This window comes from Miscanthus floridulus, chromosome 1 (genome assembly GCF_019320115.1).
Source record: "Miscanthus floridulus cultivar M001 chromosome 1, ASM1932011v1, whole genome shotgun sequence".
In the NCBI taxonomy this organism is placed as follows: domain Eukaryota; kingdom Viridiplantae; phylum Streptophyta; class Magnoliopsida; order Poales; family Poaceae; genus Miscanthus; species Miscanthus floridulus.
The window spans coordinates 178,782,253-178,808,662 of NC_089580.1; the positions used below are offsets into that span (position 1 = coordinate 178,782,253).

General features: G+C 49.4%; 1 protein-coding gene and 1 pseudogene across 1 annotated transcript; both read left to right on the forward strand.

Annotated features, from left to right (window-relative positions):
- The first annotated feature begins 1,065 nt into the window (after positions 1-1,065).
- On the forward strand, positions 1,066-11,203 carry LOC136503730 (probable E3 ubiquitin-protein ligase ARI2). The gene is made up of 7 exons (XM_066498718.1): positions 1,066-1,525; positions 1,629-1,661; positions 1,786-2,062; positions 2,744-3,224; positions 9,451-9,999; positions 10,079-10,251; positions 10,377-11,203. Exons 1-7 carry the CDS (start codon positions 1,352-1,354, stop codon positions 10,529-10,531), a joined length of 1,842 nt encoding a protein of 613 aa, XP_066354815.1. The 5' UTR covers positions 1,066-1,351; the 3' UTR covers positions 10,532-11,203.
- A 5,108-nt stretch (positions 11,204-16,311) lies between these two features.
- LOC136503739 (uncharacterized) lies at positions 16,312-24,470 on the forward strand (annotated as a pseudogene).
- The last annotated feature ends 1,940 nt before the right edge of the window (positions 24,471-26,410 follow it).

Consider the following 26,410-nt stretch of genomic DNA (forward strand, 5'->3'; position numbering starts at 1 on the left):
AACAACACTGGTAAATTCAGAAAAATATGAGCACCTACATCAAATCGAGGATTTGAACTTGTGTGGACAGAAACCCAATAAGATTTTGATTCTATAATTCGGTATACATATAAAGCAAATTCATTAACTCAACAATTTGCAAGAAAGTTGCCATTGTTATATACAAATTCTATTGACGGCAACATATATTATTTGAAAAAAACGTTTCTCAACTTTGTAAGTCGACCATAAAACCGTTAACCAGATGTTTATTTTTTGAGCTGGAATAAGAAATATGTCTACCATGTGAGTTAAGTAAATATGAATCCACTATACAATACTACCTCTCTCCCTCAGAAAAATATATCTATAAATTTAATTTAAGTAAAACTCTTAAGTTAGTTAAGTTTATAAAAAATAGTATCAGCATTTATATGACTTAAAATATATACTAAAAATATATTTATTGAGAATTTTAGTGAGATTTATTTAGTATAATAAGGGTCTGTTTAGGTACCCATGGTCTATAGTTGTGCCTAAAATTTAGTTAATCTCACAAAAAAGACAGTGAGCTAAATTGGTTTAAAGTTTAGTCCGTAACTTTAGTCTGCTAAATCGTAGACCATAAAATCTAACCGCCTTTTAATATTTATAAATTTCTCCTCCACCAGACTCAGATCACCGTAGATCAGCAGTACCAGGTACCGGATCCACGATGAACAGTGCTCGGTTCCGTGACAAACAGTGCCAACCCGATAAAGAACACCGCCAACCCGATACAGAACAGTACAAACCCGATACGAAACAGTATGCACCCTTTATGAAACAGTGCACACCCGTTCCATCTTTTTTTCCCTTTTTTTTCCCGCCCTCCTTCCCACGCAAAGCGTGGGCACCCACGCTAGTTTATATGTAAGTTTGGCAAACTTAATATGATTTGATTTAGCACCATTCTGTAATCGTTGATGAATGGATTATAATAAATACTAAATAGTAAATGAAATGGTATCCCGTAGGTTAAGGTTTTACATTCACCTCCCTTCATTTTCTCACATGTATCACAGTAGGCCGCATTACATCAGCCCAGCCTTCCCCAATTCCGGCCACACCCACACCCACACCCGCTACGCCTGCGCCGCCGCCTCCCCTTCTCTTCTCTTCCCGTGCAACTGTGCAAGCTTCACAGTCGCCAGCTCCCCCTCCCTCCGCGCCGCGCCCGCTTCCGCGCCGCGATTCCTCTATCCCCGCCTTCCCCGCCCGCGCCGGCTGTTGCACCTGACCCAATCCGCCAATCTGTTCCCCTCTTCCGTGCGAGGGGTACTATCACCGCCGGCCGTTTTGATTCGGGTTCTGATCGGATCAGCGTCGGCAGATGGGTCGCGACGCCGAGGGGACCTCGCCGCCGGTGTCCTCGTCGGAATTGGAGCAGGAAGAAGACGACGACGACTGCTACCTGAGCGATCAGGAGGACGATGCCCTAGAAGAGTCCGTCCTCCAGGTCCTCGAGGACGAGCACCTCGAGGACTGCCATTGGTCCGCCTCATCCGTGCGTGTCCTATCCTGATTTTGTCCTCCGCATCTGTCTCCGTCGTGAGACCACCCTCAGCTGCTTCCTCTTCCTGACGCATTCCTTCTTTGCTTGGTTGCAGGTGATTACCAAGGAATCCCTCTTGGCGGCGCAGGTGACTGCGGGGGCTCTCCCCCATTCGGTTTCTACACTACACGCTATTTCTGATACTGATGCTTACTTTCATCTTTTTTTTTTCTCAATTCCATTTTGTGGTTTGGGCATTTGTGGGATTGCAGAGAGAGGATCTTAGGAAGGTGATGGAACTGCTAGGGTTGAGGGAGCACCATGCCCGGACGCTCCTCATCCACTACCGCTGGGACGTGGAGAGGATTTTCGAGCTTCTCGATCAGAAGGGCAGGGATAGGCTCTTCTTGGAGGCCGGTATTCCTCTTCAGTACACCAATAATGCTGGCACGACCTCCTCGGTGGAGGTGACCTGCAATGTTTGTTATGATGATGTGCCACCCTCGGCTGCCTCCGAGATGGACTGCGGCCACAGTTACTGCAATGATTGTGAGTAATGTCTGTTTAGGTTGGCTCAGATGATTCCGCATTTTCATCTTTTGCATGTTCCAGTTAATATATTCTGGTAGAGAAATGGTGTAATGCATTGTTTGTAGGGTGTTTGTAACAAAGAAATACTGAAGAATGACACCTCTTAACCACTATTCTTTCTAACAGTTTTGGCTCTTGTCTATTAGAACTTGCAAGATCTGTTTGGTATTCAGAAGCTGCTTTGTTTGCTAACAGCTTTCAATCCTCATATATTATCAATAAAATAGTTCAATATTGTTTCTTCCTTTAGCTCTGTATAACTGTATTGTATCATTTTGGGCCTTTGGGGCATTTGTATCTGTATGTCATGCATGAAACTGGCCTTGTGATTTTGGAGCTACTGATAACTGTTGCATGTATAGTAATAACATACTTTTGCTTCAAATCATTTCATATGTGTCGATTCATACACACCCATCATATATTTTATTTTAAAATCAATCTAGAGTGGGCTTTTTAATTCTATCGTTATATTTTTTATGTTTACACGAATCATATTATTTTTTCTTCCTACCCCTTACCACCAGTCCACCACCACAAACATAGAGGACAAAACAGAGAACAGCCTTTCTATGAATGATCTTTTGCTGCACCTAGTTTCTTCCTGGATAGCTACTAACTTTCCTGTCCCTCTCCTAGGTTGGACTGAATATTTCATTGTGAAAATAAATGAGGGTCAGAGCCGGCGTGTCAGATGCATGGCTCCAAAGTGCAATGCTATTTGTGATGAAGCAATAATTCGAAAACTGGTCATTGCGAGACACCCAGATATCGCAGAACGCTTTGAAAGATTTTTACTGGAATCATATATTGAGGATAATGATACAGTCAAGTGGTGCCCAAGCACACCACATTGTGGAAATGCTATACGCGTCAAAGGCGATATTTATTGTGAGGTGGAATGCACATGTGGATGCCAGTTTTGTTTTAATTGCTCCTTACAAGCACACTCACCGTGTTCCTGCTTGATGTGGGAGCTCTGGATCAAGAAATGTCGTGATGAATCAGAAACAGTGAATTGGATAACAGTAAATACTAAGCCCTGTCCCAAGTGTCACAAACCTGTGGAGAAGAATGGTGGCTGCAACCTGGTTGCATGTATATGTGGACAAGCATTCTGGTTAGATCTATGCTTCTTCATCTTGTTCCATTTCCAATTCATACTGTTGAAGTTGATTAACCCAATATTAGCATTCTTTGTATGATGAAATTTTCCACTTGATTGTTCTTTTGGTCTTGGCCATACAACACCGTTTTCTTGATCTCCTAGTTTTTCTCCTTTATATCATCATTATAATTTAGATTAGCCGTTGTATACTTCTACATGGCGTGGTCACAATTTCATATATCTAGTTAGAGGATGTTTCGTTAAAGAATCTGGTAAATCTACCTCCTTGTATCAAAATCTGGGAGGCAATTCATGCACAGGTTATTAGGTTGTCTTTTATGGAATATTCAGATAAACATATTAAGTTAACTGTTGCCAAGGGCACATGTTATGATGTCAGCCTTTTTATCTAAACCACAAGCATATAATTTAGGACTGATTGGTGAATTGCCTATGAGATGATTGTTGTGTCAATATTGGTACATATACATATAAATATATTTTAGTACCTTAGTCTTAGTATTGGTTGCTCTTTTCCATGCTCTTTTTTTTGCAAGAATAAGATATTTGTAATTTGTAAATCTAATTTCTTTTGGATAGAGACAATCATTTAAATTTGCTACATAAAATTAGTTGCTAGTGGTGTGAATGATTCCAGTATTTTGCTTGTAGTATAATACACAACTTGACAGAAACATATGTGTGGCTGGTCTTAATGGTGTATGCTAAATACTCTTTCTCCTGATTATAGGATGAGCATATAACACTTAGGCCTTTTCCCCAAGGGGATTGAGGGGGAAACGAACTAATATCCCCTCACCCATGTGGCAGATGTTGGTCGCAGTAAGCTTACCAGCGCACACACACTCACTCACTATGGCTAGAGGTAGAAGAAGGGGTGAGCACAGGCACACACACAGCACAAGCATCAGCGTTGGCCAGAGCTCTGCTCTTTTGGTTTGTGGCAACTGAACTGCCTGTTTTCATTGCATAGAGGTAGAGTATATACAACTCATGTACCAACTATAAGGTACACATGAGCATGGCTGAGTATAGCCCCAACTACTTCTAGTACTAGCAGTACAATTCCTACCTCAGCCCACTACCAAGACATGGCTGATGTATTAGCTACCAACTAATGTACCAGTTGTGGCCTATTGCCCTACTGCTACAGCAACTAGGACAACAGAGAATGACCTATTGCCAAATCTGTTGTGCAGCAAACAAAGAGTGAGAGGTCAGCAGTAGATTATGTCTTACAATTCTTTCCCTAATCCTGCTGCTAACCAAAAGCCTTGACCTCATCCATGCTAATCATCTTCCTCAGCTTTATGAACCGCAGGCGCCCAAGTGACTTGGTGAGGATGTCAGCGAGCTGTCTGCCGGTCTCGACAAACTCGATGACGATCTGCCCTCCATCGACGTAGTCCCGGAGGAAGTGGAACTTGATGTCGATGTGCTTGCTCCGATCGTGGAGGATAGGATTCTTGGCGAGGACGATGGCGGGCTGATTGTCCACCATCAGAGCTGGCGGGTGAGCTTCCTCGCCGGTCAGCTCCCCCAGCAGCCAGTTCAACCAGATAGCCTGGCACGCCGCCGTGGCCGCTGCAACGTACCCCGCCTCACACGTCGACATCGCCACAATCTTCTGCTTCAGCGATTGCCAGGCGATGGGGGCTGCTCCAAGGAGGACAAGGACACCAGAGGTGCTCCGTCGCCCGCCATGTCTGCGTCGCTGAAAACAGTGAGCTCCGGCTCACCTTCCTTTACCTTGGGGGGTGCCTCACTGAAGACCGTGAGCCGCAACCCACCCTTACCGCCGCTCTTGGGGAAGACGATCGCTTGATCGAGCGTCCCCTTGACGTAGGGCAACAACCTTTTCACCGCCGTCCAGTGATCCTCACGCGGTTCCTCCATGAACCGACTAACATACCCGACCGCGAACGCGATGTCTGGCTGAGTATGCGTGAGGTAGCGCAGCCCGTCGACGATGCTCCGGTAGCGCGTTGCGCCCACCTTTGCCGCCATACTGTGCTTGGACAGCTTCAGCCGCTGCTCCATTGGAGTTGCGCACGGCTTGCACTCCACCATGCCGCTGCGCTCTAGTAGCTTCTTCGCATAGGCGCGCTGGCCCAGGGGGATGTGCTCCTTCCCCTGCCTCACCTCAATGCCGAGGTAGTAGGAGAGCGTGCCAAGATCGCTCATTTTGAAACAAGCAGCCATCTCGCGCTTGAAGCCGTCAATGTCCTCCGCCCACGCTTCAATGACGATCAAGTCGTCCACATACACACCGACGACGAGCTCATTCCCCCGTCGCCGTGTGTACAACGTGTGCTCTGTGGCGTAGCGAGTGAACCGAAGCTCGCCCAAGGTGGCGTCGAGCTTGGCGTTCCACGCCCGAGGGGCCTGCCGCAACCCGTAGAGCGTCTTGCGCAGCTTGAGCACCTTGTGCTCAGCACCCTTGACGGCGAAGCCTGGAGCTTGCTTGATGAAGACCGTCTCCGCGAGCTCGCCTTTGAGGAACGCAAACTTGACGTCGAGGTGGTGGACGCGCCAATCCTTCGCTGTTGCCATGGCCAATAGCAAGCGAACGAACTCCATTCGCGCCACCGGAGCAAAGACTTTCTCGAAGTCGATGCCCTCGCGTTGCATGAAGCCACGGGCGACAAGCCGAGCTTTGTACTTGGCAATGGCGCCGCGCTCGTCCCGCTTCACCTTGTAGACCCACTTCAACCCGATCAGCTTGCAGCCCATCGGTGGATCCACTAGCTCCCATGTCCCATTGTCCTCGATCGCCCTCATCTCCTCCAACATCGCCTGGCGCCAATTGGCGTCGCGTTCAGCCACTGTGAACGTTGGCGGCTCCTCTGCGTTGACAAGTAGTAGTTCTGGGTCATCCAGAAGCCGGCTAACCAGCCCAGGTGCTCCCCTTTCGCCGACAAGGTTGTCCACATGCCCGAACCGAACTTCCTTGCCGTCATGGAAAGTATCCACGAACTCGTCGATGTCTGTGGGTTGTGATGCGAACTCCAGTGGGGGTGTCCCCTGTGCTGCCGTCGTAGGGGACTGTGGTGGAGGTGAATGCGCCACTACTGGTGGAGACTGCTCTCTAGCAGCAGCCTGTTCTCCAGCAGCAGCCTGTTCTCCAGCGCCATTATCTCCTCCTCCTTGGATCACCAAGTGCTCGACAACAAATGTGCTGCTGACACCAGCAGCTTCCCCGGCGCCTTGATCCTCCCAATCCCAAGCAGCCATCTCGTCGAACACTACATCCCTAGAGACCACCACCCTACCTCCCTTGGGATCATAGAGCCGATAGGCCTTGCTGCCCTCCTCATAGCCCAACAGCACCATGGGCGTGCTTCTGTCCTCCAGCTTGCCGAGGTGGGGGCTTTGTGTTCTTGACATGGCTAACGCAGCCAAATGTCCTGAGGAAGGACATATTCGGCTTGCGTCCATGCTAAGCCTCGAATGACGTCTTGCTCTTCAGGGCCTTGGTGGGCGCGCGGTTGAGGATGAACACCGCCGTGGTCACCGTCTCTCCCCAGAACTCCGCCAGCATCTTCGTAGCCTTCATCATCGACCTCGCCATGCCGACCACTGTCTGGTTGCGCCTCTCCACCACGCCATTCTGTTGCAGCGTGTACGGCGTGGTGTGGTGGCGCACCACACCTTGATCTGCGTAGTACGTTGCAAACTCTACAGAGGTGAATTCGCCGCCGCGATCAGTCCACAGCACGCGCAGCTTCTTGCCGCTCTCCGCCTCCGCGCGCGCCTTGAACTTCTTGACCACTTCCGCTGCCTCGGTCTTGCTGGTCAGAAGCTATAGCCACATGAACCGGCTGCAGTCATCCACCAGCAAGATGAAGTACTTGCGCCCATCGTGCGTCGCCGGCGTGATCGGTCCGCAGAGGTCACCATGGACCAGTTCGAGGGCCTCTGCCGCACGGTACTTCGCCGTCTTCGGGAATGGCAGCCTTCTTTGCTTCCTGGCCAGGCAATTGTCACACAGCTCGCCTGCGTGCTCGATGTGAGGCAGCCCCCAGACCATTTTTTCCAGCTTGCCGAGGGCGTCGAAGCTGAGATGGCTATAGCGAGCGTGCCACAACCACGGCTCCTCCGTGCGCTGCGCAGCCAAGCAGATGGACATCTCCACCTTCAAGTAGAGTAGGTACAACCGGTTCCGGGACCTCTTCACCTTTTGGCAAGAAGCCGTTGCTCCCGGTCCCTGATCCTGAGGACGCCGTCTTTGATCAGCACCTCGCTGCCGTGCTCATCCAGCTGGCCAATGCTGATGATGCTTGAACGTAGCTGCGGGATGTAATATACATCCGTCAGTGCGTGGTGCTCGCCGTTCTGGCACCTGAAGATGATGGTGCTGCACCCTCGGATCGCCACCCTTGAGCTGTCACTGAACTTCACCGTGCCGGTCATGTTACCGTCGAGCTCGGAGAAGGCTGTCTTGGAGCCCGTCATGTGGTTGTTGGCGCCAGAGTCCAGGTACCACCGCTGCTCCTGCTCGCCACCCACACGTTCGAGATGGACTTGGACGCGCGGTTCGTCGAGGTTGACACCCTTCATAGCCTTCCTGTGCTCATCCACCGCCATCATCTCTCCCTTCTCCTTGGCCTCAACGTTGTGCAGTGCACAGAACGTCGCCATCAAGAGAGTGGTTTCATCATTATCATTAGCCTGTGCCAAATGAGCCTCAACCTTCTTTCTCCTGCTTGCGATTTGGGTACTCCTTTGCCCAATGTGCTGATGAGCGCCGGCAAGCGTTGGGGTCGATCTTCTTCTTCTTCTCTAAAGAAGCCTTGCTGCGACGCTTGCCATCGCCACCGCGGCTGGAGGAGGCTTCCCCGGACTTCTTTTCCTTCATCCGGGAGCCCACTCCTCTGTCAGCAGCAGCTTGCCGCTGTCCGTTGTTGCTGTGGCCTGCTCCATGCGCTCGTCCACCACCCGCAGATAGCCTGTCACATCTTTAATGGTGAGGGTGGACAGGTCCAACATCGTCTCTATGGAGAGAGCGATCTGGATGTACTTCAAGGGCACAGAGTGGAGGTACTTGGAGACCGCCTCTTCTTCGTCGATGGTGATACCGTGGCTCCCCAGCTTGCTGATGAGCGACTGCAGGCGGAGGGAGAAGTCCTTCACCGACTCACCATTCTTGAACTTGAGGTTGTCGTACTCCTGCTTCAGCAGCTGGGCCGTCGCCTTCTTTTGCGCGATCAGAGCCAACGCGCATCGCTACAATGGCCTCCCACGCCTCCTTAGCAGACTTCTTCGCCCCCAACGGCTCCCGGTACTCCGCAGGCACAACAGCGAGGATGGCCTCCAGCGCTGACATGTCATCTTCTACTATGTCGGTGCCCTTGTCGATGGCGTTCTAGAGCCGTCGGGCTCTGAGCTTGACCTTCATGGTCACCGTCCACTCGCCATAGTTGGTGCGAGTCAGTTGTGGCCAAGTAGTGCCGTTGACCTCCCGCACTGTGCGCACGACGACCTCCTGTCGTGGCTGGGCAGCCCCAGCAGCACTGCCGCCTCCCGCAGCTCCGTTGCTGTCGCCCGTCTCCGAGCCAGGTGCCATCGCCGACGATTAGTCCGGCGATGCAGGCGAACCTGTACGGCTCTGATGCCACTTGTTGGTCCCTCACTGCCCTGCACAGGTAAGTAGTAAGCTTACCAGCACACACACTCACTCACTATGGCTAGAGATAGAAGAAGGGGTGAGCACAGGCATACACACAGTACAAGCACCAGTGTTGGCCTGAACTGCCTGTTTTCATTGCATAGAGGTAGAGTATATACAACTCATGTACCAACTATAAGGTACACATGAGAATGGCTGAGTACAGCCCCAACTACTCCTAGTACTAGCAGTACAATTCCTACCTCAGCTCACTACCAAGACATGACTGATGTATTAGCTATCAACTAATGTAGCAGTGGTGGCTTATTGCCCTACTGCTACAGCAACTAGGACAACAGAGAATGACCTATTGCCAAATCTGTTGTGCAGCAAACAAAGAGTGAGAGGAGGTCAGCAAGCAGATTATGTCATACAGCAGATAGTCATAAAAGTTACATTAAGTATCAAAATTAGTGTCCCATCGTGTTGTCTGATTGAGGTTGCCTTCTATTATTTTTTCTGTTCTAGATTTCATCCTCTTTTCCTTTCATGATTATGTTATCAATGTTATGTTACTTATATTTTGTTATGTGATACTTTTGAATGCAGTTGGTTATGTGGGGGTGCCACAGGTAGAGATCACACATGGTCAAGTATTAGTGGCCACAGTTGTGGTCGGTTCACTGATGATCAGACTAAGAAGACAGAACAAGCAAGGCGAGACCTCTATAGATATATGCACTACCACAACAGATACAAGGCTCACACCGACTCTCTTAAGCAGGAAGCAAAGCTAAAGAATGAGATCCAGGGGAAGATATCCATTTCAGAAAATAAGGAGTCAAAGATAAAAGATTATTCTTGGGTCATAAATGGGTTAAACAGGCTATTCAGATCAAGGCGTGTTCTTTCCTATTCGTATCCGTTTGCATTCTACATGTTTGGTGATGAGATTTTTAAGGATGAGATGACTCCTCAGGAAAGAGAAATGAAGCAGAATTTATTTGAGGATCAGCAACAACAATTAGAATTTAATGTTGAAAGACTATCTGGTTTCCTTGAGAAAGATTTTCAACTTTTTACTGATGACGAGGTCATGGATACAATGAAGCATGTCATCAATCTTTCCAATGTGGTTGATAAGCTCTGCAAACAAATGTAAGAACTCTTCTTGATAGTTTTTTTTTTCAGTTTGTAATTTCATATACAAATTATTATAGTAAGTACTCTTTTGCAGGTATCAGTGCATTGAGAATGATTTGTTATATCCTCTACGCACACCTCACAACATCGCTCCATACAAATCAAAGGGCCTTGACAGGGCCTCGGAGCTAACTATTAGTTGGGATTCTGCTGAACAAAGTTCACAGTCAACAAAATGTAGTCAGGATGAACACAGGAACCAACCAGGTATGCATAATAATGAATATGGTAATTTTATCGCATTTCCTTTATCCAGCTTACTATCACACGAGAAGGAATACCTTTTATTATTTATTTATAGTTGCCGATGCTTATTTCCATTTGCTGTGCAGCATCGACTATTCTGGGGAAGCGAACTGAGTTGCATGGCTCGAGTTCTGATAATAGGGGGCACCAATCTAACAAGCGAGAGAGGGTAGATGCTAATGGTGGTGGTGGTGCACTTTTTGATCTCAATGTGCCAGCTGAAGTGGTGGACAAGATCTGAAACTTCATTATCTGATGGGTGATGGCACATTCCTTTGAACTGTACAGCTGACTTAAGCTTCCTCACCAACATAAAGGAAAAATACTGTTCTTTTTGCTGCCTTACCACCATAGAGTACCTCCATGTCAAATTTTTACCCTGGTGCTAGGATCCCAAGATATATAGAGTAGCTTTTAAGTTATATGTTGCATTTCATGACATGATTTGAAGCCAATGTTCATAGTTCTGATAAAGCTAGTTCTACCCCTCAAGCAAGATGAGGATATTTTGGAATAGAACTTGATCATGCTTGTGTTGCAAATTCCAGATATAATGTATGCAGCATGGTGAAGGGAATTGTTTGTTGACAAGAATGGGGGTTCTTATTTCCTGGGGAATGGGTGGTTATAGTGACAATGCAGACAATGTTATAAAACTGCTACTGCTTCGTCGTACTAAATGTGCACTTTGTTTGTTGCAACTGCCAACGATCTTGCTCCAAAGACGGGCAGGTTTCTAGGCTAGCTTTGTATTGGACCTGTGAAAATCTCGGTTTTCTGGGCATGCATGCCAGATTCTTATGGCTAACTGTATTTAACTGTAGCAGTGAGAGGAGCGGCAAGATGTCAATCAGGTACGTGTTGATAGTGTGTTCCTTAACTTCGTTTCTTCAGACTCCAAGGACCATCCGCTATCGTCCTTGCAATTCCAAATTGGAAGTTGTACTTTTTTTTTTGTAGATAGATATATGACTTTTATTATGTATATCTAGACATAGCTTATATTTGAATTGGATCCAAATTGGAAGTCGTTCTGAATTTTCTAGACACATGACTTTTATTATATATCTAGACTTAGCCTATATTTAGGTCTATAACAAAAATAATGTACTTCCTCTGTTTTAAATTATAAGTCGTTTAGGATTTTTGGTACATCAATTTTGCTATGTATTTAGACATATATTATATCTAGATATATAGCAAAATTTATGTACTAAAAAAGTCAAAACGACTTGTAATTTGAAATGGAAAGAGTATGTGCATACAAAAGACAGGAGGACTTATAATTTGGGAAACTGAGGGAGTACATATTTGCCAAGTCAATCTTTGGACCGTGCGTTGAAACGTAGCATCTAGCCATGCTGTACGTTTCTGGAACCCATGCAAAGAGACGCATATGGTGATCCATGGAAATTGGGAGCGCTTGTACGATGCACACACATTTGTCCTTCGATTTGTGAAGTCTCTAGCTACTAGCTTGCCCTGTACTACTAGAAGAAAATTGTTCGAGCTCTGTAGCCCTCTGACTTGGCTAATAGGACGACGCCCCAATTTGCCATGGTAGAGGGCATCAGAGTACCCGTTCTCTACTGCAGCTGGTAAGTTAGCCTCTGACAGCTTAGAGAACCGATGAGAAGAATCTTTCTGGATCTCGGCCTTTGGGTCGATTCCATAATCAAATGCTCGTGGAGCTGGTTTCCAATGTGCATCGCCACCGCATCTGCGGTTTCTTACCGTACTGCCCCAATTTCTCGCTTCGCCTACACGTTCCAGCGATTGTTTACAGCCAGTAGCTGGACGCATCGGCACAAGAGGGTCCAAGAGCACATGAAACCTCGAGCATGTCTGTCGCTGGGGGCATTTGTTTACTCCCTCCCACTGAGATTTTGTTATGCGGATAAGTAGGGTTACCAAGGTTCCTCTTGTCGTTATAAGCGGCACGGCTTCCTTTGGCCGTCATTGGCAGCATCATTTGGATCTTGAGACTTTTCCCTGCGTGGCATTATAAAAGATCGTAATTTTTTGTGTGCCTTTGAAAAAATTCAGCGGTCTTCAGTACCACTACTCTAACTTTTTTGTGTCCTCCATACCACTTCCGTCAGTTTGGGATCTAACGACGTCAAACTGCAGGTGTGAAAAGACGAAAATGCTCTTAAGTTCAAATATGTTATTAATTTTTTTGAGCATCTTAACGACTTCAAATGAAAAAACTCAAAACGAAAGTTGTAGATCTCGTCGAGATCTATAATTTTCATATAAAAATTATTTTCATTTAATTCCGCAAAAAAATATGATTAATATATCTTAGAAAAATCATATTATTTTTTTACGGAATTAAATGAAAATAATTTTTATATGAAAATTATAGATCTCGACGAGATCTACAACTTTCTAGTTTTGAGTTTTTTTTTCATTTGAAGTCGTTAAGATGCTAAAAAAAAATTAATAACATATTTGAATTTAAGGGTATTTTCGTCTTTTCACACCTACAGTTTGACGGCGGTAGAGCCTAAACTGACGGAAATGGCATGGAGGACACGAAAAAGTTGGAGTAGTGGCGCTAAAGACCGTTGAATTTTTCTATGAGCACACAGGGGATTGCGATCTTTTTTATAATGACACACGGGGAAAAGTCTCTTGGATCTTAGTGCTGGTCTCTGGTCATCGCGAAAAATCATTGTAACCGAGCTCTCTGGGGATAAGATGCAGCAACAGGTGGCTAGTTCACAGAAACAGCTCATTTGACGCACACTGGACACAGAAAAAAGATGACCCAAAACTCGCGATCATATTTCTCTTCTCGAGCAACTTGCGGCATGATTCACAAAAAAGATGCGGCAGCCGGCAGGTCTGGTGATTGTTGTGCAGATCAGAAGAGAGGCTGATCAGATGGCGCTGTACCACGCGCGCATGTGAGACGAGAGACGCTGCGCCCTGCCCCTGCGTCCTGCTTCCTGCTTCTGGAACAGTTGGGGGGCACACGGGGCAGGCCTAGTGGCGCCAAGCAAGCCCACAGCTAATTGCACTGGGATTAGGTGAGATTCCGTGACAAGAGGCTACATGACGCCTGGGCCCGGACGGACGGGATGGTTGGGTTGGGGGCACACTGCAGATGGTATTGAGCACCTACCAATCCAACCGATACACCCTTCGACGTAGCGCTTGTCATGTAGGAGTATCCTACTACCGTGCTACTTGCCCAAAAACAAGACGCGACTTGACACCGTCGACGTCGGGCCATGTGTGTGGTCGTCTCGGCGTAGGATTTATTTTGTGCAGGGTTTGATATAGTACAGGAAATCCTGCTTATACTAGCAACTACTGCGCCTCGGTCTCACTGGACAGTCAAAGATTTGTCGAGCCATTTGAGTGAGTGACCAACAATGATTACAGATCGGACGATAAATCACGATTAATCGTGATTAGTCGTCCTTATCGTAAAAAGGTGCTCGATAAGGGTCCTCGATTAGTTTGGACCGATTAGAAACCTTATCGTCCGATAAGTTGCGACTAATCATGATTAGTTGTCCGATCAGACACACATGACGACTAGTTGGGCCAGTCGGCCCAGCTAAAGAATTCGGCCCACCTAATAGCTGGCCCATTAGGGTAAGATAAGAGTGAGTGTCTGAGTGACGACTGACGAGTGAAGGAGCTGGCTGCAGCCGCCGCACACGACACATTTCTCTCTCGCTCTGGCTCTGCTCTCTCTTGCAGCTCCGTCCGCGGCCTGCAGCTCCCTCGCCGGCGCAGCTCCGTCCGCGGCCTGCAGCTCCCTCGCCGGCGCTGCTCCGTCCGCGGCCTGCAGCTCTGTCCGCCGGCGCAGCTCGTCCGCCGGCGCAGCTCCGTCTGCAGCGGCGCAGCTCCGTCCGCCGGCGCAGCTCGTCCGCCGGCGCAGCTCCGTCTGCAGCGGCGCAGCTTCGTCGGTCAAGCGCCAGGGTGCGGACGATCTACGAGAGCAAGCTCCTGGAGCACGACCCTGAGCGCCACCTCGCCTGTCTCCTCCCCTGTCTCGCGCGGACGGCGTTCACGAACAAGGACTGCGGCAAGGGCGAGCGCGAGGCACAGTGGGCGGTAGAGCAGAGGGCACTCCACGGCCTGAACCAGCTCGCCACCTCCTCCTCCTCCTCCGACCTTCTAGTCTGCAGCTCCGTCCGCGCCTCTCGCTGGCGTCCGCAGCATCAAGATGAGCCACCACTCTGCCTCCTCTGCCATGTTTACATATCTTTACATCATAATATATATAGTATATACATGGTCGATCAGGCCATCTAGGCACAAGGACGACTAAATGTCCGACTAGCCGATTAGACCGATTAGGACCGACTAATCGTCCCTTATCGACGACTAATCGTCCCTTATCGACTTATCGGTGGTCATACGACTAGCCTCGATAATACGATCTGAAAACATGGGTGACCAAGGAACAGGAAAATGTTAGCTGGGGTTGGTCCAGTCTCAGTCCAGATATGAGGATCTGTATAAGGTGTAGCAGCATCAGGACAGCGTCTGTGGCGACCTTGCATTGCCATTGTGAGTACATGCACCGGTGCGATGTGGGCTGTGGCGACACCAGTGACCGCGTCACATGACCTGCCAAAAACTTTCTTTTGGAGGTGCAACAGAGGGCAGAAGTAGCAGGCTTAGTGTGCATCAAGGCAGAGCAGCGCCTCTTTCTAGGCGAGGCGGCGAGATGACAAGCTCACCGGCTTGTCCGGCCGCCAGGGCAGCAGCAGTTGTGGCCTCCGACTGCGAGCCTGCCAGTTTCTTGCCGTGTCCTCTGGCTTACCTTGCAACTCGCTCGCTGCCCCGGCACGAACTTGCTCACGTCTGTTCCTCTGCGCCGTGGGGTGTGTGTGGTCATGTAGGTATGCATGCAAGACATGGTCCCGTTTGGCTTGCTGAATCTTGACTGAAATTGGCTGAAAAATACTGTTTTAACTGAAAATATTGTGAGAAAAATATTGTTTCGATTGAAAAAAGAAGCCGAACAAGCTGGATATAGGGTAAGCCGAACGGGACATAGAACGAGCTCCATCGATTACCGGAGCAGAGTCGGTCACAGGTGAAACAATGAAACAACGCCATGCATGCCACTGTCCTGCTGCGTTGCTTACAGTCCTTTTTATCCGCATGTGACCTGCTCATCTCATCATTGCCCAGCAAAAACCTGCATGCACCGATGAAGTTGGATCACCATTTCTACCGACAGAAACAGGAACCTCACAATCTTTTGAACCGCTTGGTGAAAAAGAACCATTCCTAGCTTGCCTTGCTATAAAGAGCAGATGCTCAATGTGGCAGAAGATTCTGTTACTATTTAGTATTCGGATTTTCTGATACTAGCCTGATTATGATGTGACAGAGGTGAAAAGGTCAGCAGCCTTGGACGGAGTAAAATTACCACGCGTGCTGCGTGCATAAACAAAGTAAGGGCCTGGTAGGGCTCTGGGGGTTCAGTTCCCGCCCCTGTTCATCTATCGGTCGCCCACGGACCGATAGAGAGTTACTGTTCACTAGAGTCATTTTTCTTTTTCCTCTTTTTCTCTTTCACAGACACCGCCAGAGTTGGAGAAACTCGTTTTTTGGGCTCCGCGGCTCCAGCTCTCCTTGGCACCCATCGGCCCGTGGACGGCCGACAGGTGCGAGAGCCAGAGCCATCGAAACCCTGCCAAAGAGGCCCTAAACCGGGCAGATCTGGGTTGAAAATAGAGTGAGGCCCTTCTCTGAGCTTCTGCCCTGTCGACCTTGCATAAAATAGAAAAGAAGTTGGTACTCGGTCTTAGGAGTCACAGGCATAAATATACAAGGGACTTGTCACAATAAATAAAGCATCGGAATAACCGGACACAGGACCGATCTGGAGTGCTGTTCTGAGATAGCCTCTGAAACAGTACCAGCTCCACTGTACCGGCAGTGGAGTGGTGTGGTCCGTGTGACCGTGCGGAGTGGGGGACTGGGGGTGGAGTGCCTCAAGTTCATCGCCCTCAGGCCCCAGCCCTCGCACTCCTCACTCAGTTGTCCTCTCACCTCACAGTCACAGAGCAGGGAAGTAGGGGCCTGGGAGGGAAGGAAGGAGGATGAACTTTCAGCCGAGAAACAAAAGGCAAAAGCATCAGCAGGTCAAGGCTTTAGCAGGTGATCGACTCCTCGGCAACAACTCAGGCCTCCACTTGCTGCGGATGATTCACCTGTGATGTGAGGCAGGTAGACGCTGCCGTCTCCCTTTCTAGCCTCTACCTGTACCCCATCTGCTCCCTTCGGTTCTTTAACCTTCAATGCGGGTGGCGGATTTCAACGGTTTGCTTACCTAGCCGCAAGATAGCAATGGCGAAGGCCTGGTTGAGCTCTGTGTCAGCTCCGGGCGGAGAAGCTGTAGACCTGTAGCCCCCTTGCTAGCTGGCAATGTCTCACAGCCGCTCCAAGAGGTGAGACCTCCCTGTTTCCCTTATTCAGTCTGACGAACCTGCGTATTTAACTTTGATGGTTGCAATACCCTGTTTGGAGAACTGCTGTTGCCAAGAAAGATGGTTCTTGTGTTTTAGAAGCGGTTCTAGGCTAAGTGACCTTGGGGATTTTGCATTGGCAGCGATTCTATCAGAGTGATCAGAATGGATAGCGCGGATTCGGCTTCGCCGAGGTGCCACGCTCAGCATCAACAGGTAACTCTCCGTCTGCGCTTGTTGAAAAATGCGAGGCTACCACTTGCTTCTTCAGTGTCTTGAAAATATCTGGTACATATCCTGACTAGATGTTATCTGATTTCTGTTCTGCTTGACTCTTGTACAATGTCTGTTGAATAGAAGGATGCCGGAGAACTCAAGGACCAGAATAGCACCAGCAAGATGCAGTCCAGTGCTACTGAGCTTCCTCCATGCTCCTTGAAGCGTGAGGTAAAATCAGATATCAGATCTTCTCCCCCGTAGCCATAGGTTATTGTTCATTCCAGACCTGTCTCAACTAGTTGTTTCAGAGGTTATTGGAATGGAGGGAGTATTTATTTTGTCATGTTTTCTTCACCAAATGCCATATGTCAGTATAAGAATGTCAATATAATTTGTGATACCTCTTTGTGCTCTCAAGGATGGTAAAGAGCTCACACCTATGCACCAAATATCGCTTACTCACTGCTGCAAGCCTGCAAAGGAGGCGGCAACTATGGCGTTACTGCTTGCCTGCAGAAAACTCCTTGGTGGTGAATGCCTAGTGTTTGTGTTTAGCTATGTTTCCAAATATGTAACGCCCTTGTAAACTCGCTGTTGTAACTGTCGACGAAATCTAGTCGGCAGTCTACCGAGGGGTATACCTATGGTAGTAGATGATCGGTGGGGTTGCGCGTGATCAGAACCAGATGGTAATAGGGACACGAGACACAAGATTTATACAGGTTCATGCCGTCGATGTGACGTAAAACCATACGTCCTGTGCTATGTTATTTTGTATTGATTGTGTAACAGAGACACAAGACCCCGCACAGAGCGGGAGCTCCTTGCACTGGGTACGTCCTTTTGTGTAACAGATTCGATATCTCTCATCTAGGGGACCCCTGCTACTCCTTATATACTCTGGAGAGGTAAGGTTATAAGGAAAATATCATATTTGGTATTACAATATCTTTTTGTAGCCTTGCGGTGCACGCCGACCAGTGCCGTGCGCCACATGCCTTGATCTTGTGGTCTGGGCCACCTCTGATGGTGCGGCCCATGTCTTGTCCTATGGATACCGGAGGTCATATCCCCCACAGCTAGTCCCTGAGCGCCTTGTATCCGCTTGGTGACGTCGTCTTGATCAAGTCCGAGCAGTTTAACATGAAGCCGATCAGTTTTCCTGACGACCTGGACGGTAAAAATCGAAACCAAACTGTTAAACTGGTGACCTGGGCGGTGAAAGTCGAAGCCGACCAGTTAAACTGGTGACCTGGGCGGTGAAAGCCGAAGCCGACCAGTTAAACCAGTGACCTGAGCGGTGAAAGTCGTAACCGACCAGTGTAACCGGTGACTTGAGCGGTGGAAGTAGGAGCCAGCCAGTTTAACAGGTTAATCGATCTCGGACTTAGCCAAGTAAGGCTTGCCGGAAGAATGTAAGGGGCTCAAGATTAAATTGAAAAATTCTCCAGGCGAAGTGTAGCCACTTAGACTCCGTTTGCGAGGAATCATCCATGACTTAGGGTCCGTTTGGTTGGGCTTTTGGCTTTGGCTTTTGGCCCCAAAAGCCAAAAGCCCAACCAAAGGGACTGCTTTTGGAGGCTGCTTTTTCAGAAGCAGCTGCTTTTCCGTAGTACATTTTTGAAAGTTGGTTTGATCCTGCTTTTGGCTTTTGGCTTTCTGCTTTTCAAAATTGGTGGAATAAAAAGCTCTTTCATAGTTGTTTCAAGAGAGATAAAAATAGAAGGTATATTTTATACTTGTTTAACCAAACAACTTTCAGTTTTTCTACAGCTCACAGCCCACAGCAGCTTTCCCACAACTCACAGCCCACAGCAACTTTTTCCCACAGCCACAGCTCAACCAAACACACCCTTAGTCAATAAGGATGGTAAATCAAGAAAAGAGCACTACATTCACCGCCAGTGAAGTGTAGCCACTTAGTCCCCGAGTCTGCTGGAAGATGAAGAAATAAATCTTGTAGTAGTGTCAAAGAAAATAAGCTTGAAAGCTTGTCGATGTCATCTGTCATGTGCGTATCAAGACCCCAGACGTGCTACCCAAGATCAGCACCATGATCCGAACAACATGGAGCAAGTTAATAGCACACCGATGAGACGTAGCAAGATCCGACCACCAAGGGAGTCCCCAGCTTAGCTGGCGACTCTTGCACGAAGAATCCGAACGCCGAGGAGTCCCTAGCTTAGCTGTCGACGCTTGCATGAAGAATCCGAACGCCGAGGAGTCCTCAAGCTTAGATGGCGAGCCCCCAGCATGGCTGACGATGAAGCAACGAACAATCCAAACGTCGTGGAGTCCCCAGCTTAGCTGGCGAGCCCCCAGCATAGCTGACGATGAAGCGACGGACAATCCGACCAGTTGGTTGGCGTAGAATCGAGCACCGAGTAGCCCAACCAACTGGTCGGCGGCGAAAGTGAGCGCCGAGTAGAAGTGAACGTCGAACAGTCCGACCAACTGCTCGACGACGAAGTTCATGAACCTAGCGGTCCGACCAGTTGATTGGCGGAGAAGTCCGAATGCCAGGTGGTGCGACCACCGGGACGATGATCCTACAATAAATATGTAGAATGAGTAGTACATGATGCAAAAATAAATATACGAACTCGGCGATGAAGGCAGCAGGGCGGATTAGATAAACATTATGTTTGTATGTAGTGTTCATATTTTAAATATGAGTAACTTCCTGCCAGTTGGCTCTGTATCGCATCACCAGCCCCGACTAGCCCATACTCATTAGCATAGAGTGCTTAGCACCCGTTTACGCGTAAGAGCACAGGCGTCAACGAGGAGTCACTGTCGATCACCCATAACGCAAAGGGCTGTCGCCCGTGCACGTGTAGGAGTGAGATCGAGAACAGGGCTGTTTCTGGTAACACAAGTGAGAACGTGGCTGGTCAGCGAGTTGATGAAGAATATCTTAAATATATTGTAAACATTAAGTTTTCTTTTGGAGATGTGTTTATATTTAATATAAACTGCCTCGAGCCGTTAGTTTGTTGGTTGAGCCCCCCAGCCCCGGCTAGCCCGTAAACCGTAACGCGGAGCGCTGGAGCTCGTGTACGTGTAGGAAGACAAGCATCACCGAGGAGCCGCTGCCGACCACCCATAACGTAGAGTGCTGGAGCCCGTGCACGTGTAGGGAGAAGCCGGAGACATAGTCCGTCTCTGAAAAACACAAGTGTAAACATGGCTGTTTAGGAAGTCATTGAGGCGAAAACGTATGTTATCTTTAAGATGGTATACATGGAAAAAAGTCGTTTGTATAATAATCATGGAGAAAACAGCATGGAGAGACATCGGAGACATATGAAAGATTAGAGAATATTTAGAAGAATATTAAAGCGTGACTTAGCTTGATTGACGCCGAGTGGAGTAGAGGAGCCGGCGAGTCATGATGTCCGAGTAGATGGATGTGATTTGGACGGCTCGCTTGACAGCTCGAACGGCTCGCTTGACGGCTCGGACGAGTACGCGGAGTCGTAGGCGAATGGGCGTAGTCAGAGCCTGACGGAGTCAATCCGCGTGGGGAGGCGAAGCCCTTGGGCATGTTCGACCGAGGCGAGGCGCAGTCCGAGATCTTCCTTGCATGTCTGACATATGTGAGATTGCTTGCATGGTGGTGTAGATCCAGATGCATATGTGCTTGTATATCTCTTCAATTACTCCAATTCGCTTGTACGGACGATCAGCATCTTCGGTGTAAACACCGCTCCACATCGCTTTATCGTTGGCCGCCTTTCTTGATTGTTGGTCGTCATGATCTGCGGCAACGATCTTGCGTATCCGATTGGGTTGCTGCCAACAGAAATCATGCAGACAAACGGATATATGTCTGTTGGAGGCGCATGGCAAGGCGTCGGACTCTAGCACGTGCAGCCATTCGCCGAGGAAAGCAATCCGCTGCGTGTCAGCGTCGAGTTGCCGCCGAATGCTGAGTTGCCGGCGACGTTGGTTGAAGAAAAGATTCCCATCTGGTTCGCCACAGAATCAGCACGCACACCCCCTATCTGGCACGCCACTGTCGACGATCTAGTCGGCAGTCTACCGAGGGGTATACCCACGGTAGTAAATGATTGGTGGAGGTGCGCGTAATAGGAACTGGATGGTGACGCGGGCGCAGAGACAACGATTTAGACAGGTTCAAGCCGTCTGATCAACGTAATACCCTAAGTCTTGTGTCTTTGGTGGATTGTATTGATTGTGTATCAGATTCGATATCTCTCGTCTATGGGACCCCTGCTCCTCCTTATATACTCTGGAGGGGTAGGGTTACAAGAAAAATATACTATTTAGTATTACAATATCTTTTTTTAGCCTTGCGGTACACGCCGACCAGTGCCGTGCGCCGCACGTCTTGATCTTGTGGGGTAGGGCCACCTCTAATGGTGCGGCCCATGTCTTGTCCTATGGATACCGGGGGTCGTATCCCCCACAGTAACCCTCTCACAACCCCTCAATGCTACAGTAAACGCTGTTGAGTAGCATTTGTTATTGGCCCTCCAATGCAATCCAATCAGGTGGGAAGTCTCCTCCCCTCCATGACCTGTAAAAAGAGGAAAAAAAAAACTCAGCATTTTTCATTCTTCAAATGTATGTGATGATATTTCTACCTGATTATTCATACTTACGATGCTAGCTTCTGCAGGTCCAAGTCCTTGAAAAGCGACTAAATGATCAATTCGTCATGCACCGTGCTCTTGAGAAAGCACTAGGTTACAAGCCTTGTACTATTCATGCATCAAGCGAGAACTGCATTCCAAAGGTGAAAGTCCTTCTCTTATACAGTTCAGCATCTGGACGAGCTAAAAAAAAGTGTGGAAATATTTACCATATTATTCCAATGTTTTACTTCTACACCATGATTTTTTTTTCTGAAGACAAGAGTTTTCACTTAACACATAGCCTCTTTCTTTCTTCCATGCCATCTCAGCCGACTGAGGAGCTAATAAAGGAGATTGCAGTACTCGAGCTAGAGGTCATATGCTTGGAGCAACATCTCCTAACACTATACAGAAAGGCTTTTGAACAACAATTTTCCCCTGTGAATTCTGCTTGTGATGTCGAAAGTAACAAGCAGCCAGCTAGGTCTTTTTCAGGCATACTATCTGAAGCTTCAGAGCTCAACTTCTCCACCCCAAGGAAGCACCAACTAATCCAGTCCAGTCGAATGGTCATGGCACGCAAGTCCACACCTACAGCTTCTACGAGCGAGACTAGCAATGAAAAGATCAATAATGGACGCAGCCATTCCTCGCTCCTGCACCGTTCTGTTAGGGTATCTCCGTCAGCAAACAACCTTGCTAGAGCTCTGAAACCATGCCATACTTCACCTCTATCTTTTGTTGAGGTACAAAATGATGTCTGAAATCTCTTTGGTTCTAAAGTATTTTAATAGGTTTGCTGCAGGGCTTAGTTAGTGGTACCTTCGTCTTGAAGCTACAAGGGATTCTAGCTATGCACCTGGGCAGAGCCAGAATCCCTTGTATTTTATAGGATGAAGGTAGTACATGTTTTATAGTAGCAAATTTGATGTGCTGAAATCCTAACATAATCTCAACTGATGACCAGGAAGGAAAGTGCATGGATCCTGGCATTGTGAGTTTGGCAGACATCTTGGGTACCAGGGTTGCAGACCATGTTCCTCAAACGCCTAACAAGATATCTGAGGACATGATCAAATCCATTGCGGCCATATACATAAGGCTGAGAGACGTCCATGCCGTGCAGCATGCCTTCTTCCCCTCACCGTGCTCATCCTTTTCTTCAGCAAGTGGACTATCTTCCAAGTATACTGCAGATATATGGAGCCCCAGGTGCAGGAAAAAGAGCTTCATCGAGGCGTGGCAGGACAACGAACTAGGCAATGGTGAATCAAGGGAGCTTGGGCTGCAATATGATTCTGTGATAGAGGTGTCTGCTCTTTGCAAGGGTGATCAGAGGTCTGCTGACGTTAAGGATATGTTGCGCAAATATATGTGAGTATTTGACATGTCATTTTTTTTTTCTCTTCCAGTCCGTAGGGATGAAAATACAAGCCTTTGCTGACTAGCTGCAGGTTCCACTTTGTAGGTCACTTGTACAGCTTCTAGAAAGTGTTGATCTCAGTGGAATGAAAAACGAAGAGAAGCTTGCTTTCTGGATCAATGCTGCATAATGCGATGATGATGCATGTAACTATTTTCTTGCCCTGAACCTCGATATCTTACTCAGCTTCTTGAACTGATGGGTTTCAATCTAAGCATTTCTTCTTCTTCTTTTCAGGCCCATATCGAGTACGGGATTCCACAGAGTAACAGCAAAAGGATACTGCTTACCAAGGTAGGAAAGACCTATATCGAATTATAAATCTCAGCCTGATTTGAACTTGAGTCTGACGGCATGTTTTGCGCCACAGGTATCCTACATCATTAGTGGCCAAAGAGTAAACACGGAGCTGATAGAGTGCCAGATCCTGTGCTGCCGAGCACACTCTTCTGGACAGGTTTGTTCTGCCTTGTGCCTCCTCCTGTATTCTGTTTATTTTTGCCTCCCGGAGTCAGGCCTTAGCTTAAAAACTGGTCAGTCGATTCATGGTGGTTCCTTCTGGATGAATCCTGCAGTGGCTTCGGCTGCTGCTCTACCCGAAATGGAAGTCCAGCAGGGAGAAGGACGAGCTGCAAGGCTTCGCCGTGGACCACCCCGAGCCGCTGGTGCACTTCGCACTGTCCTCCGGTAGCTACTCGGACCCAGTGGTACGTAGCACGTAGCACGCTGCATCAAACGCACACCCAGTACCCCAACTCCCAGCTCCCAACGGGACGGGACACACGCACATCACGTACGAGTACGAGAGCTCCGAAGCATTCATCTCCTCGAATCCAATCCAACTGTAACTTTCCTTGCAGGTGCGGCTGTACAGCTCGAAGAGGCTGTTCCAGCAGCTGGAGGCGGCGAAGGAGGAGTACATCCGCGCCAACGTGGGCGTCCGCGGGCGGGGGCAGCACAAGATCATCCTCCCCAAGGCCCTGGAGCTGTACGCGCGGGACGCCGGGCTGGGCGCGCAGGAGGTGGTGGCCGCGGTCGAGTGCCACCTGCCCGAGGGCCTCCGGGACGCCGTGCGCCGGAGCCAGCAGCAGGCCGGGCGGGCGCGCGGCAGGGGCGGTGGTGGCGGCGGCGGCGTGGAGTGGAAGCCCCACAACCTCGCGTTCCGGTACCTGCTGGCCAAGGAGCTCGTCGGCGGGTCCCCCGCGTGCAGCCAGCCGCTCGAGAAAGGCGGCCCCGTCAGTGCGCCGCTGCGTGCTGATCTGTGATCCATCAGATCGCCGTGGGTCCGTGGCCGTGCCGAGCCGAGCCGGAGGTGTAACGAGTTTCGAGATGCGCGGCGGCCGGCGGCCGGCGGCAGCACACTGCGGGGCGGGGTATGTTGTATGTACACAGAGAGAGGGACGCGAGACATCATCTGATGGACTAGTACTAGTATGCCTCTTTTGTCGAACATAGTGAATAGTGGCACCTGAATTCCCCCGCTTACCTGGCCGTTTGGAACGCAAGAAATTCGTCTCAAGAAACTTTACACTAGGAGGTTCACACAAACCAGCTCGTTTCAGCGGAGAAAGCGGAACGATAACGATACATACTAGTCGACCGGACGGACTCATTTCCGCATCCCTCCCGTGCCCCTTCCGCCACCACGGCATCTCCGCACCCGCCGCGCCCGCGCTGCAAACGCTCCTCTACCGAGCCGCACCCTGCCCTTGCCCCCACGCGCGCACGAGCCGTGCGCCTCGCTGTCTCCCTCTCCCTCCACCTGCTTCGACGCGGCGGCGTCCCCGACGCGAGCACGAGCTCTGATCCACATGGCCACCCCCCGCGACCCCCTTCCTCTTCTCCGGCCGGCCACCTCTGGCCTCAACTCCAGTGCGGGGACGAGCGCAACCGCTGGCGACGGCCCCGTCGCGGGCGCGCGGCCCTGCTCCGGCACTGGGAGCCCCCAATGCCCGCAGATCCGGCGGCCATGGCGATCCCCGCGCCAGGCTCTCTCTCTCCCCCATGTTGCAATTGTATGTTTCAGTTGTTTCAGACGTTTCAGAGGTATGTTGCAGTTGAATCATATGGATGTTATAAAAGTAGATCGGGGATGTTGCACATGTTATGTATGTTGCAATTGTTTTAAGAGGCATGTTGCAATAGTATGTTTCGAGTGTTTATATGTTCAGAGGTATGTTTCATCTGTGTTTTCCAGACGCATGTTGCAATTGTGTTTATCTGAATATTGCACATGTTTCATATAGATGTTGCATGTGTTTTATTCGGATGCTGCGTATGGTTGCAATGGTTTTCAAGTGTCTTTCAGGTCATTTTTCAAGTGTTTCATAAGCATGTTTCAAGTGTTTCAACTGTCTTCAGACGTATGTTGCAGCGGTTGTATTTGGATGTTTTCAAAAGTAGATCTAGTGTTGTATCTCTCCTACTCCCACATTTTGCTTGCATCGCCTCTCCCGGAGCCGGTAGGTCATCCATACGAACGAGGGAGGGCGAGGGCACGGGACGAGGGAGTTGCGTGCGTCGAGCGCAAGCGAGGGAGCTCCGTACGGACGGACGTGGCCTCCGGAGCGGGATGGAGGCTGGGCGGAGGGGGCTGCGTACGTCACGGTTTAGGAGCAAGGGCGCATGCACGTGGTGACATGGGCGCGATGGGCGGGCGCTCTCCTGTTACGCTGGTGTAGCATATGAGGGGGCACGGAGGTTGCGTCGAACGGGAGCCGCGTTCGGACGCAGGTCTAGGGCCCGACGTCAGGGCGCTAGGCTCGCCGAAATCGGAAACGTTTCCACGTTCCAATGAAGGGCCTGGTTACAGTGAGTATAACACTGTACTCCGTACAAAGTTAGGCCCGTCGAGACCTGACCAACTCGGCCCAGGAACAACCGGACCGGACACTTAACTTTGCCCGGCGTTCTCGGAACGTCCCGTCGATGTTTGGAAACGAGAACAACTCCTGCTTCTTGGTGGAGAAGAAAGAACGGGGACGACGAACGAGACTTTGACTTGATTTCCTTTGCTATTGCTAAAACCCGCCGCTGTTTTGCTCTCCGCGCGCTTAGCCGCCCACGTTATTGACAAAGGCTTGCCTTTGAATTGCATTTCCTCTCGCAGCTCTCCTTTGCACCTCTCCGGACAGGTGTCTTCTTCTCGACACGCCTTTCCTCTCCTTCGCACTGACTGACGCTGGAGCCGCTGCCTGCTGGCCTCCTCGCTGCTGCCGCTGCGATGGCGGCCCGCGCCCCAGCTCCGAAGTCCCCAACCAACCCACCCTCGCTTTTGTCGCTGCGGCACATGGTTTTGGCCTTGCACCCCCGACTCCGTGCTGTATGCGTAATTGCGTACCGCTACTAACAGAGGAGCAACGCAACATGACCACTGCCCACTGGTAGCCGGTCCAAGCTTCTTGGCTCGTCAGGTGCCCCAAGGGCCAAGG

What these genes read in the sequence shown, in the direction of transcription:
- LOC136503730 (XM_066498718.1), top strand. Translation starts at nt 1,352, where the DNA reads ATGGGTCGCGACGCCGAGGGGACCTCGCCGCCGGTGTCCTCGTCGGAA. An exon ending in CCACAGTTACTGCAATGATT is followed by an intron (nt 2,063 to 2,743) that starts GTGAGTAATGTC and finishes TCCCTCTCCTAG; the next exon opens with GTTGGACTGAATATTTCATT. An exon ending in GATAAGCTCTGCAAACAAAT is followed by an intron (nt 10,000 to 10,078) that starts GTAAGAACTCTT and finishes ACTCTTTTGCAG; the next exon opens with GTATCAGTGCATTGAGAATG.